The following is a 17,915-nucleotide window of genomic DNA, read 5'->3' as shown; positions in this document are numbered from 1 at the left end:
CATGAGACTGAAAAAAAATGGCAGGCATAAATCCAATAATATTAAATGTGAGTAGATAAAGCAAGGTCAGACTGGATAAAAATAATCGAACCATATGTTAACTAGAGGAGATACACTTTAGATTCAAAGACACAAACAGGTTGAAATAAAAGGATGGAAGAAGGTATGCAAACAAACTAAGAAAGTTGTGTGGCTATACTAATAAGACAAAATATACTTAAAAAACATTACTAAAGATAAAGAACTTTTTATAATCATGAGCAATGCTAACGATAACCACAAACTGCATGAAGCAAAACTAACAGAATAAAAGGGATAGACGATCAACATGAACAGTTGTCCAATACCCCATTCCCAATGGATAGAACAACTAGGCAGAAGATCAACAAGGAAATAGGATACTTGAACAACACTATAAGCCAAGTAGACTTAACAGACATGTATAGAACATTCTACCTAATCATACCAGAATACATATTCTCAAGGGCACATGGACCATTCCCCAGTAGACCATAGGCTATGCCATAAAGCAAACCAAGAAGTTTAAAGAATTGAAATTGTACCAAGTATATTCTCTGATCATAATGAAGGGAAGCTAGGAAGGAAGTTGGGAAATTTGGAAATATGTAGAAGTTAAACTACACTCCTAAATAACAATGGGCCAAAGGAAAAAAATCTGAAGAGAAATCAGAAAATACTTTGAAATAAATGAAAAGACATAACACACCAAAACTTACGTGATGCAGTGAAAGCAGTACTTAAAGGGAAATTTGTAGCTGTAAATACCTACATTTTTTATTTTTATTTTTTTAATTTTTTTTTTTTTTTGGTTTTATTTATTTATTCATGAGAGTCAGAGAGAGAGATAGAGAGAGGCAGCGGCAGAGGGAGAAGCAGGCTCCCTGCCTAGCAGGGAGCCCGATGCGGGACTTGATCCCAGGACCCCGGGATCGTGACCTGAGCCGAAGGCAGACGCTTAACCATCTGAGCCACCCAGGTGCCCCTGTAAATACCTACATTTTAAAAGATCTCAATAACCTAATCTTCCACTTCAAGACACTGGAAAACAAAGAGCAAGGTAAACCCAAAACAAGGAGAAGGGACATAATAAGGACTGGAGCGGAAAATAATGAAATAGAGAATAGAAAAACAGAGAAATCAACAGATGTAAAAGTTGATTCTTTGGAAAGATCAGCAAAATTGATGAGCCTTATACTGAGCAGAAAAAAAATTACTAAAATCAAGAATAAATGGGGGGATATTACTACCAACCTTACAGAATAAGGAGGATTATTATGGAGTACTATGGACAGTTTTTGTCTAATGACAGATTGTGTAGATGAAATAGACAAATTCTTAAATTACCAAAACTGACAGGAAGAAATAGAAAATCTAAATAAATGTATAACAGGTAATTGAATTAAAAATGAAAACTATATAGAAAGAAAAGCCCAGGTCCAGATGGTTTCACTGGTGACTTCTTCCAGGTACTTAAGAATAAATAATTCTTCACAATCCCTTCCAAAAATTAGAAGGCCAATGTTACCTCTGATATCAAAGCCAAAGATGTCACAGGGAAAGAAAACTACATGCTAATGCTGCTTATGAATAAAGCTAGGAAAATCTTCAGCAAAATACCAGAAAACCGAATCCAGCAATATGTAAAATGATTATACACCATGGCCAAATGGGATTTATCTAAAAAATGTGAGGTTGGCTTAATATCCCCACTTAATATAATACACTCTATCAGTAGTATGAAGGGCGATACCACAGGATCATTTCATTAGGCACAGAAAATGTATTGACAAAATTCTATAACCTTTCATTTAAAAACAACAATGAAACACCAAACTAGGAATGGAGGAGAACTTCCTCAGCCTGATAAAAGGCTTTTACAAAGAACCTACAACTGACATCCTACTTAATGGTTGAAAGAGTGAAGGCTTTCCCTCTAAGATCAGAAAAAAGACAAGATGTTCACTCATCACTTCTCTTCAACATTGTACCAGAAGTTCTAGCCAGGGAAATAAGGCTTGAAAATGAAATAAAAAGTAATAAGATCAGAGAGGAATAAGTAAATCTATATTTGCAGATGACATGATCTTGTACATAGAAAACCCCAAGTAATCCACACACCAAAAACCTATTACAACTAATAAATGAATTCAGTAAAGTTATTAGAAACAAGATCAATATACAAAAATCATTGTATTTCTATTCACTAGCAAAGAACAAATAAAAAATTAAAGCAATTGCATTACAATAATAATAGAGTACTTAAGAAATTTAATGAAAGAAGTGGAAGACTTGTACACTGAAAATTATAAAACATTGAAAGAAGACCTAAATAAGTGTTAAAACTTTTCATGTTCATGGACTGAAACACCTAATACTATTAAGATGGTGATACTCCCCAAATTGATCTATAAATTCAATTGTAGTCCTATCATAGTTCCAGCTGGCTTTTTGTTTGTTGGAGAAATTGACAAGCTGATCTTAAAATTCATGCAAATCCAAGGAACTCCAAAGAGCCAAACGATATTGAAAAAGAACAAAGTTGGAAGACTTAAACTTCCTGAGTTCAAAATGTATTACAAAGCTTCAGTAATCAAGAAGTCTGGTATTGGCCTAAGGATAGCATAGATGGATCAATGGAATTGAATTGAGAGACCAGAAATAAACCCTTACATTTATGGTCAATTGATTTGAGACACAGGTAACCAAGACACCTTATTAGGGGAAGGAATAGTGTCTTCAACAAGTGGGGCTGGACAGCTGAATATCCACAAGCAAAAGAATGAAGTTGGACCTCAGTCTCACACCATGTACAATAAGTAAAAGGAATTAAAAAAAAAAAAAAATTTAAATGTAAGAGCTAAAACTAAAATCCCTTAGGAAAAAACGTTGGTATAAATCTTCATGACCTTGAGTTGAGTAATAGTTTCTTAGATAAGACATCTTAAAGTGCAAGCAACCAAAGGGAGGAAAAGAGATAAATTAGATTTCATCAGAATTAAAAACTTCTGTGCTTCAAAGGAAAAGAAAGTGGAACCACAGCCCACAGAATGGGAGAAAATATTTGTAAACCATGTATCTGATGAGTCTAGTCCAGAATATATAAAGAACTATTACAACTCAACAATGAAAAAATAGCCCAATTTAAAAGTGGGTAAAGAATTTGAATAGACATTCTCCAAAGAAGACCTGAGTTTCTCTTTGGAGTGATAAAAATGTTATGAAATTGGATAGGAGTGTTATGAAATTGGAAATTGGATTGGATAAAAACCTCTAAATTATATACTTTAAAAGGGTAAATTTTATAGTATATAAATTATCTCAAAAAAACAAACGATATCATTTTGTATGATTTCTTCTGGGACTTGAATTATTTGAGATTCACTCATGTTAATGCATGTAGTTGTAAGCTGCATTGTGATATTGCATTGTATGAACATTCCAAACTCTACCCTTCCCTGCAAGTATCTTTGAGTCGTTTCTAGTTTTCTTCCTCCTTCCCCCAACCCTTACAAACCGTTCTGCTCTGAACATTCTGGTAGGTGCCACGGTCTATGAGCTTCTCTGGAGTATAATCTTGAGGGTTGGAATTGCTAGGTGTTGGGGCACGCGTGTGTTTGACTTTACTAGATATGCTTACTCCTGTCCAAAGTATTTCTGCTTACTGTCCCACCAGAAGTTTATAAGATTTTGCCATTGTTCCCCAACTTTGCCAATGCTCGCTTTTGTCTGACTTAGTTTTTGGCAATCTGATGGGTATAATGGTAACCCATCATGATTTCTGTTTGTATTTCCCTTATTAATGGCATATTTTTTTGCTATTTCGAGTTCCTTTTATGATTTTATGTCTGTTGAGGATTTTGTCCTTTTCTGGTTAATTCATGATTCTTTATGTACTCAGGGTACTTACCCTTTATTGGTTAATGTGTATTGCATATCTTTCCTCAGTTGTCTTTTAATTTTTTAATGTTTTTAACTTTGTACTTTGAAATATTTTTCAGTTTTCAAAATAATGATTTTTAAAAGATTTTATTTATTTATTTGACAGAGAGAGAGCACAAGCAGGGGGAGTGGCAGGCAGAGGGAGAGGGAGAAGCAGGCTCCCCTCTGAACAGGGAGCCGGATGTGGGACTTGATACCAGGACCCTGGGATCATGACCTGAGCCAAAGGCAGACACTTAACAACTGAGCCACCCAGTGCCCCAGTTTTCAGAATAATGAATTGATTTTCTTGTGTCCTCCAAAGGTTACCAAACAGTCTATTTTTTCCGTCTGTATCAAAAACTGAGAGAATAAGCATATTTGATGAGTGTCATCCATTCCACTTACTACCATTACTGATGATCAAATTACCTCATCCTTGGCCAGTGACTTACTCAGACTGGTCCCCGTGTCTTTTTGGCACAATCCTGGTAGTCTTTAGCAGCTTCTATTCTGGTATAAAAAGATGTTCGAGGTTCATCTTTTATATTTCCTGCTCTGTATCTGGAACCAGCCATTTCTCCGAAGACTCCTGGTTCCTTCAGTGAGAAATGGTACCTGAAGGCCACAGTCTGGATACAAGGATTCTCCTTGCTCCTGGATTGGTCAGTTTCTAGAAACTTTCAGGGGATGGAGATAAGAGAGTTTTTTCCCTTTACAGATAAAATACACCAAACAATTATAATTGTACTTTTTGTTAGAATTTTGAGTTCTAAAGTTTTTATGAAACCTTAATTAATCTTATGTCAGCACCTCCTTTCTACTTTGCCAGGCATCTCAGGTTTCAATGACACTGATGTAATTACTCATTTGAGTTTGGCCATCTGACGGGTGTAATGGATTTACATGGAAATATTCTGCAGAATATACAGAGAGCGGCCTCAGTATGGCACCACCACCACCAAGAAAAGTGTGATGGTTTTTACAGTTCTTCTAATCCTTGGGATGTTACCCACCCCCTCCCAAAATATAGAGTTAAATTACTATATTTTCATGTTTTTTGGAATAGTTACTCTTTTTTTTTTTAAGTCTATTTATTTTATTTTTTTTTACTAATCTCCACCTTCACTGTGGGACTTGAACTCGCGACCCTGAGATCAAGAGTCACATGCTTTTCCAACTGAGCCAGCCAGGTGCCCTGGAAGAGTTACTCTTTGGCGATTCTACCACCACTGGAAACAAAATTAGGTTCGTTTCTCATTTTTTATTATCTCAACTTTTAGAAGTTTTTTTTTTTTAAAAATTTGGTCTTTTAGAATCATGTAAAATATTTACATAGTTACCAAGTCAAATGGGCAAAATAAGATATTTAAGGAAATCTAGCTTTCCACCATATTCCCTCTTTACCTGGGGAATGATGGTTGGGCTTTTCGCAGGAATCTATAGCAGGGAGGAAACCAATGGAGTTAGCCTCGGGGCTTCAAATGTTACTCACGGTCTCCCTCTTCTACTAAGTGCTGGGATTCCCCCTCCAGTGTTTGCTTCGGAGGCTCCAGAGGCAGGAGGCAGCAGGGCTAGGAGGGGATTGGAATCAAGGCAAGAAGAAATCAGCCCCAAAGCTGCTGTTATCCCATGTTTATTGGGAGAGCAGGGGAAGGACTTGGGTGGTCAGGGCTGGGTGGCAGGTCCCCAGCCTGCAGATGGCAGCATCTTGTCCCTGGGCAGGGATACTCCAGCCTCCGCTCAGCCAAGGTACATCAGGGCCCCCTGCAAAGGAGAAGCCAGGTTTGTGCTCTCCTCCAGCCCACTGCCACCGAGCACCTGAGGGGACTCAGGGCAGAGTTCCTGGAGGGGTCACACCTTACCCCCAGGGGCCCTCTGCAGCCTCCCTGCCTTTCACATGGGGTCAACCCGGTTCCCACCCAAGGCCATCCTGCTTCTCTTGGGGATGGGCCATGAGCTTTCCCTGACATGGGGCCGGGACACCTTCGTAGCATTTTGAGGAGTGGGGTGTTTCCATTGTGTGGGGGGCTCGGGAAGGCCGCCCTCACAGGGAGTGCCCAGGGTGCCCACATCACCAGCAGTGCCTCCATGGCCTCAGGGCCCAGCTCGGCCACCACTTCCTGGAGCCCTCCACCAGATGCTCCACCGGGATCCCCAGCATGCTCAGCATAAACTTCAGGAGGTTGAAGCCTCCGAGGAAGGGCTGGACCCTGGCCCCTGCCCTGGCCTCTGCAGCAGGGTTGAGGGCATTCAGAGCAGAGGCCACAGGCTTGGCCGTGGAGTTCACGAAGAAAGCGGCGGCTGCAAACGCAAGAACCGCGCCATCGGGACTGGTGCTCTGTGGAGACCTGCTAAGGGCCTGGCTCCTCCAGGAGGTGCCATGCACCCCTCACCCCTCACTCCCCCCTTTGCCCACAGCTGCCCAGTCTGAGCTGGGCGTCCCAGCTGGTTGGGAGAGGCACCCACATCGACAGATCGCCGTGGCCCAGCAAGCAGGTGGCTGGACAGAGGCACACACGAGGCGGCCCCAGCATGGAGGGAGGAGGGGAAAGCTCTGAGCGGCAGCCCAGGCAGGCTTCTCGGAGGAGGGGACACCTGGGCTGTGCCTTGAAGGATGAAGCAGAAAGCAGATAGGTCGTTCCAGACCGGGGTCAGCCCTGGCACTAGCCCACCCTGGAGTTGGGTAAAAAGGAGAAACCAGGGCCGGTAGGGACATGAGAGGAAGCCTGAGGGCCCCGGGCAGGGCAGCCCCCAGAGGGCCTTGAAGGCCCCAGGAAGGAGCCGGACTTCCTGCCCAGAGGGACGGGGAGCCCTAGGGGGTAGTAAGCAGAGGAGTGGCCTGGTGCCCAAGGCAGAGGCGACAGGGTCAGGACCGGCCACCTTTGGGGCCAGGGGACGAGCAGAGCCACCGCTGGGGCCCCGTGGCAAGGAGCTGGGAACTGAGGCCTGCAGGCACTCGCTGGGGTGGCTGAGCAGAGCCACACAGAGCGCCAGGAAGGCAGCGGTGAGCTTCAGGGTGGACCGGCTCCGTGGCTGCTCCTGGGAACAGAGACAGGCTCTGCTGTGGGCGTCATGTACCCTGGGCTCTCCCCTCGCCCGGGCTGGGGCCTCACCCACCACATCCTCCTGAGAAATGTGCTGTTTGCTCAGCTAGTGGAGCCCTGGCCAACTTCCTGCTCGGGCTGGTGGGCGCTGGGAAACCTGTGTCCCCCTACCCTGCCTGGGTCTCAGGGACTTCCTGTTGGCAGGGCCCCCGGGCACGAGGGCTGGGCGCTTCAGCGAGAGCCGGAATGCAGGCTGCGCTCTGTGGGCACAAGGCTCACCCAGGCCTTGGCCTTTGCAGAGAGCTCTCTGTTCTGACCCCATCTGGCCCTCCAGCCGTGCTGTGGGCCAGGGTGAGGAAGGGGCAGATGTGTGACCATGGAAATGGCATGCAGTGGGGGTCCTCCTGGCTTCCCGGGCCCTGGAGAGGCAGAGAAGAAACTGCAAGCAGCAGTCCCCTCCCCCCGGGTTAGGCCTTGCTCCTGGGCACCTCCCTGGTGGGCCACAGGCAGCTACCAGTGAGGACAGAAGGACCCGGCACATGCTTCCATCTTTGCAATCAGTCTCCATGCCAAAAGTTTCTTTAAAAGTCCTCACACGTCGGTCACTACAGACAGCGGAGGATAAGAAAACATATTCAGCCCCGTGACATTTAGGCTCATCAGTGGGAAGATCTGAGTTTTCAGGGAGTGTCCCGGAATACCCCCACTTTGGTTATGAGGGGGTCTTGACCTTTGCAGCCCAGTGGGTGTCCAGCCACTCCTGAGCCCCCATGGCCTGATCCACCTGTGCAGGTGCTTTGCACCCTCTTGCCTGCAGACAGCATGGGGCTCAGTAGTAGTCGTGATCAGCGTGTGCACATTTGTGTGGTCTTCACGCAGTTCTTACACTTTCCCCTGACTGTTTGCGGGGGGGGGGGGGCTTTTGCATTTTGCATTATAAATGTATGTTCTGTTGATCATTGTGGAAGTAATTTCAATAGGAAATGCATTTCAACATGTAAAACTTGACCCTTGAGGGATTTTTTCCGAAGGGATGCTGGGACGAGACCTGACGAAAGCAGGACGGGGTTAAAGGGGCAGCAGGGTGGGAAGGGCAGCTCGCCCTGGGCCATGCCCATGGTGCCCTGAGCCTCGTCCTCTCCAGGGAACATTCACCAAATGGACACTTTCTCTGGCCAGCCCCCTCCCTGCAAAGCCTGGGCGGGCAGGTGGGATTACCTCCTCCTACCACAGGCTGAGGGAGCTGGGGCCGGAGGGGAAGGTCGGAAGGGTTTGTTTCTCTGTGAAGTCATGCACTTGAGTGAGGTCACATACTTTGAGGAGAAGCTGAGGCAGCTGAGGATTGTGTGTCTGTCGGGGTGGGGTGGGTGGTGCCGCTGGAACGTTCTCAGAGGCCTCTTGTTCCTTTGAGACCTGGACGCATGGATCTCGAAAGAGTAGGTGTGGCTCCTCCCAGCTTGGGGTTGGGAGGAAGCCTGCAGGGCCCCAGGGTCGCCCAACCGCTCAGGTGCAGCCGCAGCCAAAGGACCCCAGACCCACCGGAGCCTTGGGGGTGGGCGTGGGGAATCTCAGAGGGAGAACCACGGGGAGAGATGGAGGAGGGCTGGGGTCAGGCTCCATTCTCCGTGGGGACTTGAGCCGTGACTTTCAACTAACATTTGGTTGTGGGAAAGACGGGCAGGGCCGCTCTCCTCTCGGTCAAACTCAGCACGTGCCGGCATCGCTGGCTTCACCCAGACCCCGTGGCTGCTGGTGGCCAGGGTGCACCCTGGATGCACAGCCTGAACAGCACAGTGGGACGTAGTTCCGGATCACAACTGGGACAGGGCCGGATGCTGGGGGAGTGGTGCTCAGAGTCGACCTCCTTACTCACCCATTTCACAGTTCCGGGGGCTGTTTGTTGGTAGCAGTGCTCAGGATGCCAGGGAGGACTGGACCTGTCGTTGACAGCAGGGCTCAGGAGGTCCGGAGCCTCTCCACGCCTGGTCACCCACGCCTTTAGCTGTTAGTGTGCATTTACAGAAGAAAGAACGGGATGGACCACATTTCCTCGAGGCCTCTGCTTGCCCTCAGCCCACCGCTGCCCCCAGCAACAAAGGCTCCAGCCAGCTGGTTCACGCCCTGCATGGTTGAGGGGTCCTGCTCATTGGTGAGCCCACTGCTCTTCCTCTTTTGTCCAAGTGGCTGTGGGTCAGCCGGTGCTGGTCCTCTCTGCCCCTCGGCTCTCCTCTATCACAGGTACGGGCCAGGGAAGCATCTGGCCCAGCCTTCAGGCCTCTGTGGTTCAGGGCCCAAAGTACTCTGGTGTCTTGTTCTTCTCTGCCATTACTCCCTTGGGGGTCCCAAAGGGATGGTGGAAGCAAGGCAGAATTCCTTGGGCTCTTGGCCAGGATCCCTCTAATGGCACTGCAATCGTAACACTGGGGGACAGGGACAGATGGCTTTTCCTTGAGCTTGACCTCAAATGCTCTCAAGGAGGACCAGGGCCCAACCAGAGAAGACGGTTAAAAAAGTTGACCCTGAATCACGATGGAGCCTGGGTACATGAGATCTGAACCTTCTTGACCTTCTTGGCCAGAGCCAAGCCACGGTCACTGTCCCCAGATGGGCTCTCATCTTTGCTTCTGGTGCCCATGGCAAGTGCCCCCACAAATATTCATTACATCTGAGAAAAGAGAGAGCAATAAAAGTAGTTCATGAGGTCACGTTTAATGTTTATTTTTGTAATTTTTTTTTCCTGATATCAAACACAAGTGCCTCATACTTTTATTTGCTAAGTTTTGCCTAGTGCTTTTGCTGATTCTTCCCAAATTTTCCAATAGAAGGCATCACTAGGATCCTCTCTGGGATGTGGACATTTACAGAGACACCCCTGACAAGTCCTCTGTCCTCCTGCTCCATTCTAGCGAGGGGGCCCCAGTGGCTGCCCCATCCTGAGAATTTTGTCCTGGAAATTACCTCCTCCTGGGTTGTGTGTTTCCCTGGAGGATCAAAGTCAACTGCAGCCTCCAGCCAGGATGGGGCTGGGGTGGTCACTGGTTGTGTGGGGTTGGGGGGGCCCGGGGTTTCAGCTGCTCTGCTCATAAGACTGTCAACCAGACAGCCCGTTTCCATCCCTTGCCCAGCCTCCCCGTTCTGAGCCCTATGTGGGGCAGTGCCCACACAGACTGTGGGGTTCCCCTTCCTTGGCACTGCCAATCCCACCACCTACCACCCCACCCCCGGAAATGATTATTCTATTGTTTGTCTGATAAAGTCAAAAAAATATTATTGAGATTCACATAACATAAAATTAACCATTTCAAGGTGAACAATGTTGAGCAACCATAACCATCTAGTTCCAAGACATTTTTATCACCCCAAAAGGAAACCCCATACCCATTAAGCAGTCCCTCCCCATTCCTGCCTCCTCCCCGGCTCCTGCCAAAGTTTCAATCTGTGGTCTGTCTCTATGAATTTGATTTTTCTCGTTGTCTCATATAAATGTAATCATACCACACATGACTTTTTGTGTCTGGCTTCTTTCACTGAGCATGTTTTGAGGTTCATCCATGTTGTGGCAGGTGTCGATTCCTTCTCATGGCCAACTATTCTATTGTATGTACAGACCACCACCTGCTTACCCACTTATCCACTGATGGGAGCTGTTTCCACCTTTTGGTTATTGTGAATAGTGCTGTCATGAACATGTGTATACAAGTAATTATTTGAGTACCTGCTTTCAATTCTTCCGGTAGATACCCAGAAATGGAATTGTTGGATCATATGGTTATTCTATGTTTAACCTAGTGAGGGAACCCTAAACTGTTTCTACTATTTTATATGAGGTTTCCATTTTTTCCACATCCTTACCAACACATTTTCTGGGTTTTTTTTTCCCCTATTCTAGCCATCCTAGTGCATGTGAAATTGTACCTTAATTATGTTTTTGATCTGCATTTCCCTAATGACTGATGGTATTTCTACTCAAGTCCTTTGCCCATTTTTAAGTTGGGTTCTTTTTCTTTGTTGTGAGTTGTAAGAGTTCTTTATATATTCTGCATACTAGACCCTTATCAGACAAATGGTTTGCAAACATTTTCTCCCATTCTGTAGGTTCTTTTTTCCCACTTTCTTGATAGTGTTCTTTGATGCACAAATGTTTTTAATTTGGTGAAGTCCAATTTACATATGTTTTCTTTTCTTGCTTGTGCCTTTGTTGTCATATCTAAAAATCCATTGCCAAAGACAAGCTTTGGTCGTGAAGATTTACCCTGATATTTTCTTCTAGGAGTTTTATGTTTTTTGCTATTATAGTTGGGTTATTGATCAATTTTGAGTTAGTTGTTGTCTATGGTGTGAAGTAGGGGTTCAACTGCATTCTTTTGCATGTGGGTATCCAGTTTATCCACTTTTTATCATTTAAGAATTTTTTGGCTTGTTTTATCATTGTTGTTTTCTGGCCAGTTTTCTCTGCCTTTGTGGGTTTACAACTTGAAACAATTATTATTAGTCCATTTTTAGTAGAAACTTGGGAGAGAGCAAAATCAATGCATGTGCTTAATGGGAAATCACAAGGTTTACGTTTGAAAAGGTGTCTTCCTACCAGCTTGGTTCTCCTGGTCTCTCACTGATGGGCACTAACCTTCTCATTTTTAATGACCATTGTCAAGGCAAGCACGGAGAAAGCAAGCCCCATGTTTTCTCAGACAAGGAATGACTAAAATTGTTTTGAAAAGTTTAGTGGTTTATTGATAGCAGATGAGAGAATACTTGGGGCAGGGGGGTGGAAATTGCCAGGGTTTACGAAGTTCTGTAGACAACAGAAATCCCTCGTGGGGTTTGAGAGGCCTCAGGGGTCAAGCCCCCATCTCGTTAATCTCCCTGTGTGCAAATCTAATTCTAGAAGTTAATCCTACAGACATAACCAGCCAACAAAAATGCCTGTGACAACGTCCATGACGATTACTTCTAAGAGGGGGCAGGCCTGCAGTGTGCCTTTTGTGGGGCCCTCAGTACTTTTGCCTTGGAGGGTGGATGTCTTCTTCCATAAATTTAAAAAATATATATATATTTCATGACTGCATTGTTGAATTCAGGCTGGATCCATTATTATACGTATTCTTTATCATCATATTACATTTTTTTATTTAAAGAGACACTAAAATGAAAACCTTTTTGAGTGCCTCACCGGCCCTCAGCTCTGGGCCTCCTGCACCTGGCGCAGAAGCCATCGGCCTTTAATGGAAGTAACTGGAGACAATTTAGTGCAGGGTCACAGAAACCGTGAGCCCTCTTCATAAGGTCACTGCCAAAAATGATGCAGGAAAACATTGCTCATCTGGACCGGGGTGGGGCGTGCGGGGGATCACCTACTGCTCTGCACCCCACCCTCGCAGTGAGGCTGCCTATGCACCCCGGCATTGCCTGAGCCCATGTAGCCTGGTGTGCGGTGGGCAGGCACTGGGGCCCAGCTCCGCGCCCGGCTCTGCCCTTGACACTCACTCCAGTTCCAGGGTGTTGATCAAGTCCAACCCATGCTCCCTGCTTCACTGTCAGTGTGGGGTGCACAGGGGCAGGTGATCCCCGGACCCCTGCCAACACCCCAAGCCCGGTCCAGATGAGGATCATCTTCTTGTGTCGTTTTTGACCGTGGCATCCTGAAGAGGGCCACACAGAGGGGAGGCTAACCGAAGAGGGGAGGGTCCTGTTCTTTGTGCGGGGAGAGCTGAGAATGGTCGCCTGGTCATGTTTGCTTTGCTGGCCTGTCTGCCCCCCAGTCGGCCTCTGCACCGAGGCAGCTACCCTGTTTCGACAAGGGGGCTGAGCCCAGCCCCAGCTGACTGGAGAGAATCTCACCGACCCAGGCGGGGACCCCCGCGAGCCGGGGCGCCACCCAGGATTCTGCACTGGAGCCCCCGAGGTGCTGGCCTTGACCCGAGTGATCAGCGTGCGTAGACCTTGGGACCTGAGCTGGGGACGCCTTCCGCCGTGCAGACAGAAAACTGACGGCCTGGAAAGACTAGAGTGAAGCCAGAGGAGGGGGAGGCAGGCAATCCGCAGGTTCCTGGCAGCCCCGCTTCCTGGCGGTGTCCCCTTCCTGCACTTCTTTACCTTTAAAGTACCCACCCCCTCCTGCATGCCCCCTTCTGGCCCGTGGTGGTCGGAGTAGACCTGTTCCTGGCTTCCCATGAGCCTGCCTGGTTGTTCCTAGAACCAGCTCTCCTGGCCGTGTCGAACCTTTTTCTTCTCTCTTCTGGGCTTCGGCACCTTCCCGAGCCTGAGGAAGCCAGGAAGACCCTCGGATGTGGGTCTGGGTCTGTGTTCCGTCCTGCCCCTATCCTCCAGGCCTGCCCCTGGGCCTCAGGCGATGGGGGTGCAGCAGGTCTGGGCACCCACTTTTGTAAAAGATCACAGAGGAAAAAGCATTTTTTTTTTTTTCCTGCATATCCAACCTGGATAAGGACCCAGCTCACAGCTGAGCTCCTCTCTGCTCCTGTGTCTCCCAGAGCCATCTTCTTCTCCTGCTCAGAGACCACCCTGGGGCAGCCCAGCCTCTCCCCACGCACGCCTTGCCCTGCTCCCGGAGGGCCAACTCTGCTCCTTCAAGAACCTAAATGTAAGTCAGAGCACATCACCCCTTCCTCAAAACTTTGCTCTTGCCTTAAAATAAGAAACCGCCTCCTAATTTTGGGCTCCCAGGCCTGATGGGATGGGGCCTTTCCTCCTCACCTCCCCACCCCCCGGCCCCTCCTTCCTTCTGACCTGAGGCCTGTGAATTCGGTGAGGACTGGGACTCTGCTGTGTGTGGCTCCGCGGTGTGGGCCCCTTGGCCTGCAGGGGTGATGTCAGGATGGAATCAATAGCATCAAGGGACACTCCAGTGTGCCCTTGACCTGATGCCCCCGAGAGACGGTGTATGGGGTTGGGGCTGGGGCAGAGCGGGAGGTGGGCCGAGGGACCCCTTGCTGGCTGAGTTCCCATTCACACCTGGAGACCTTGGTGCTCTGGGGAGTGACACAGGGCTGGGACCTTGGGACAGTGAGTGCGGCCCTGGGCGTCCAGCCCAAGTAGGACGAGAAGAGCCCAGAAGTGTGAGCACAGCCCTGCCCGGAACCGCGTGTGGCCGTGCTTTGGGCCGGGCAGCCGGGCAGGCAGCCTGATGGCTGACACCTGGGTTGGGGTATCTATCCAGGGAAAGTGGCTACATCCAACCGATGAAATTGTAGAGTTAAAATGTCCAAACCTAAAGGGGGTGTGTGTCTTTTCTGTATTCACATTTAGATTTATTATAGAAGTAAAAACAACAAGCCCATCATTGCCAGCTGCCTTTGTGGGGAGGGGCTCTTCCCACTGGTGTCGAAAATGAGGCCAGGACAGTGGGCATCACAGCCCGAGGAGGGGTGCAGGCACCCAGAAGTCTCCCCAGCCTGGGAGAGGCCTGGACACAGGATGGCCTCTGGCTCCTGACCTTTGCTGGGCTCCATCCTATCTGCTCCCCTGGGTGAGGTGTTCCCTGGGCCCAGCCCAAAGCCAGGTCTCTCCCCCCGCCCCGCGAACCCCTGAGGCTGCTGCTGGGCCACATCCCTATGGCCAATGTCACGTCCCAATCTGCAGCCACCCCTATGCCGTCCACTCACGTGTAAAGGGAAATCACACAAACGTCGCAGGGCAGGGCTTGTGGAGGGCCCTGCCACACCTGCCCGGCTGGAGCGCATCTCCCCGGGGGTGATGAAGCTGGAGTCCCAGCTCAGACCTCCCTGATCTCGGAGTCCAGACACACACTTAACCAGCGAGGTGACCTGGGTGCTCGCTGCACCCCCTGGGCCTGTCCCCCTGGGTGTGGATGGGGGTGGTCGAAGGCACCTGCTGGGCCCGGGGAGACAGGCCCCTGCGTCACTGATAATCAGGGCCGGAGGCAGCATTTGGCTCTAGGAGACGGGGACAGAGAGCCTTGTCACTTTACCATAAAGCAGACATCAGGACAGGTTTGCAGCTCCCAGGCTGGGCGCTTCCTGGCATGGGGAGAGGAGCCCGGCCGCCTGGTGCTTCCCGAGCGCCCTCTGCTGGTGGCCTTGGGGGACTGCACAACTGGCTGGGGGGGCGGGGAGGACCCAGAGCCCAGGCCTCTGCGGTCTGGTCCTTGGCGCGGCCTGCCCAGTGGCCTGGTGGGGCTGACGATCCCGTGGGAGGACGCCGGAATCCAATATTCACAGAGAGCCGGGACTTAGCTGAGAACCCATTCATTGTAACTCAAAGACTGGCATCAAATTTATTATTATCGTTTGTTAAATATTTTAGATCTTTTCAGAACACATGGTCTACAAGGCTGTGGTGGGTTTTCTTCCCAGTACATTTTAGCGGGTGCAGTCATGTGACGGGGGGGAGGGGACGTAAACAGGTGGTATGCATGTAGGGCGGGGCCTGGGGGGGGCGCCCCTGCACCTGCATCATGGGCCTTGGTCCTCTGGGTGAGAACAGCCTCTGGACTTCCACCAGCTAAACCTGAGAACTATGTCTCCCAGTCAGGTGACATCAGAGGAGGAGGGCCACTGGGGACAGCGAGGATTGCAGAGACACGTGTGTTCGACGTATCTTAAAGGCACACTACACAAGGGGCGGTGGGGGGAGGGGCTGTTCTGCCGGGCAAGCCCCTGCTCGCTGCACGGCCGCCTGTCCTGCAAGCGTCTCGTGGGGTGGGGGTGGGATGTCCATCTCCACGGTGCGAACTGGAGAAGGGTCTCTCTCCCGCTGGGGGTAGGGGTGGCTGGGCAGTGGGTGCTGGAATGGGGGGCCCTGGGCAGAACAGCTCCAGCCTCCAGGGGGCTCTTGCCCACTCTCCTGGGAGGCCAGAGGCTTGATCTGCCGGGGCGCCGACATCAGGCACAGACCGGGGGGGATGAACACAGGGGCCCCCTGGGGCCACCAGAACATCTGCTGACAGCCTCCTGGCACACGTGGTGGCTCCTCTGGGCCAGCACCGAAGACCTTCCTCAGTGGGTCCCGTGGTGTTTGCTTCTCAAAAGGCCATTCACAGCTTGGAAGGGGCCTTGGGTGGCAGATCCCAGCCTCTGAGGGAAGAACCGGCCATTTCTCAAACTGGGCTGTTCTGGACCATTAGCTGCTTCTTCCAGTTTTGGGCCAGGCAGGTGGGGCCACAGTGGCCTGTGCTATGTCGGCACCTGCCTGGGGGTCAGAGGCGAGAATCATCTAGATTCAGAAAGACCTTCCCTGGGCTCCCCTCAGATTAACGTCTTGAAAAGTGAATTCTTCACAGCAGCTCCAAGAGTCTCTGAAGTTCTAATGAAAATGCATCTGTTGAATAGTTGTCAACACCCAGGGGTAGGTACACCGTGACGCCTGGCCCAGCAGAGACCACGGCCCCTGGGAGGGTGAGCTGTTTGGCCGGGCTCTGGAGAGGACACCCCATCCCCCCCAACTCCTTATCTGTCGTTTGAGATGGAAATATGGTGCCCTCTCTCAGCCTTAGAGAGCCAAGAAAGCCATTCCCACGGGAATGAGTGGGGACAGTGGGGTGGGATCTGGGGACCGAAGCTCAAGTCTGGCTTCACGTCCATCACTATGACTCTCAGACCCTCAGAGTCCTCCTCAGAAAATGGGGATCATGCCCCCACCCACCATGGTGGGAGGAGGCAATCCAGACTGGCCCCGTGGGTATGGGGCTGAATGGAATCTGAATCTCGAGGGAAGAAGGCCCTGGGGGATCCGCAGGGTGGCCTGGGGGGGCAGGTGTGGTGATGGAGTCTGGGGGAGCCCTGGAGCCTGGGTCTTGCTCTTCCTAACTAGGGAGGAGGAAACACATGCTGACCAAGCTGAGGGAGAGGAGTACCCAGCCCTCTGCTCGCCTCTAGGCACGGCCCCCACCAGCTGTCAGACCCGGGGGCTCGGGGGCCTTGCCCAGGGCTGCTTCAGTAACTGTCATCTGTGAAGAAGGGTGCTCGGGCGGGCGGGGGGCAGTCGCCCTCATCCTGCGGCCCCACCAGCTCCCCGTACTCGCTGTTGTAGAACACCTGCCCTCCCCGTGCCCCCCGGTCCGGCCGCCGCCGCCGCCCTTGGGTGTCAGGGTGCGCCCTGGTCACGTCCATGTTCCGGCCTGGTCCTTTACAGCTGCCGAGACAGGGAAGGTGATGGTCAGTAAGACAAGAAGAGAAGAGGCACAGGACCCTAGTCGGGGTCTGGTTGGAGTCACCAAAGACACCACCGGAGCTCCAAGCGAGCTCAGAGCCCTCGGAGACACAGACCTGACTCGCACAGTGAACCGGACTGACGTGAGCGTTGGCAAACCCTGGAGCTTTCTCTGTCCCCAGCCTGGGCACGTGGGACGACGGAGAATGCCCACCTCGTGCCCCCAGACCTGTTTCTCTCCCAGATTCGCCCATCTCTGTAAACGCACCGACTCCGTGGCTCAGGGCCCTGGGCGTCATCCTTGCTCTTCCCTTTCCCCAAACCCCTCACATCCAGTCCATCCAGAAGTCTTGTCTGTGCTGACTCCAGAATGGGCCCGAGCCCCTCTCTGCATGCCCTGCACCGGTCCAGAGTGAGCGCCCAACTCTGACGCTCTGCACTCTCCTGGCCCGTCCCTCTTCTCCCAACGCTGCTTCAGAGATCCTTTCTGCCAGAGAACGTCCTTCTCCCGACAGATCCCCCAGCGGCTCTTCATCATTCCCAGAATGAGCACCGAGCTTCTCACCCTGAGAGAGGTGCCAGCCCCCACCCCTGCCTCCTCCCTGACGGCCCTAGGATGCTCCCTACTTAGCTCTCACTTTCTTTGAAATTTTTTAAAAATATTTATTTATTTATTTATTTGAGAGAGAGAGCACCAGCGGGGAGAGAGGCAGAGGGAGGGAGAGGGAGAGAGAATCCTCAAGCAGACTCCCACTGAGTGCGGAGCTGGGGCTCATGACCCTGAGATCACAACCTGAGCCGAAA

At 50.2% G+C, this 17,915-nt stretch overlaps 1 protein-coding gene across 1 annotated transcript in view; it reads right to left on the bottom strand.

Moving 5' to 3' along the window:
* Positions 1–15,211: 15,211 nt before the first annotated feature.
* FLT4 (fms related receptor tyrosine kinase 4) overlaps positions 15,212–17,915 on the bottom strand; it is a 41,253-nt gene continuing 38,549 nt past the window's right edge. Inside the window, exon 30 of the mRNA XM_078067637.1 lies at positions 15,212–17,093. Within this exon, the coding sequence (XP_077923763.1) occupies positions 16,895–17,093 (199 nt within the window). The 3' untranslated portion in view covers positions 15,212–16,894. The remainder of the gene's footprint in view (positions 17,094–17,915) is intronic.

This window comes from Halichoerus grypus, chromosome 2, assembly GCF_964656455.1.
Source record: "Halichoerus grypus chromosome 2, mHalGry1.hap1.1, whole genome shotgun sequence".
Lineage (NCBI taxonomy): Eukaryota > Metazoa > Chordata > Mammalia > Carnivora > Phocidae > Halichoerus > Halichoerus grypus.
This window is presented reverse-complemented; position numbering and strand designations above follow the sequence as displayed.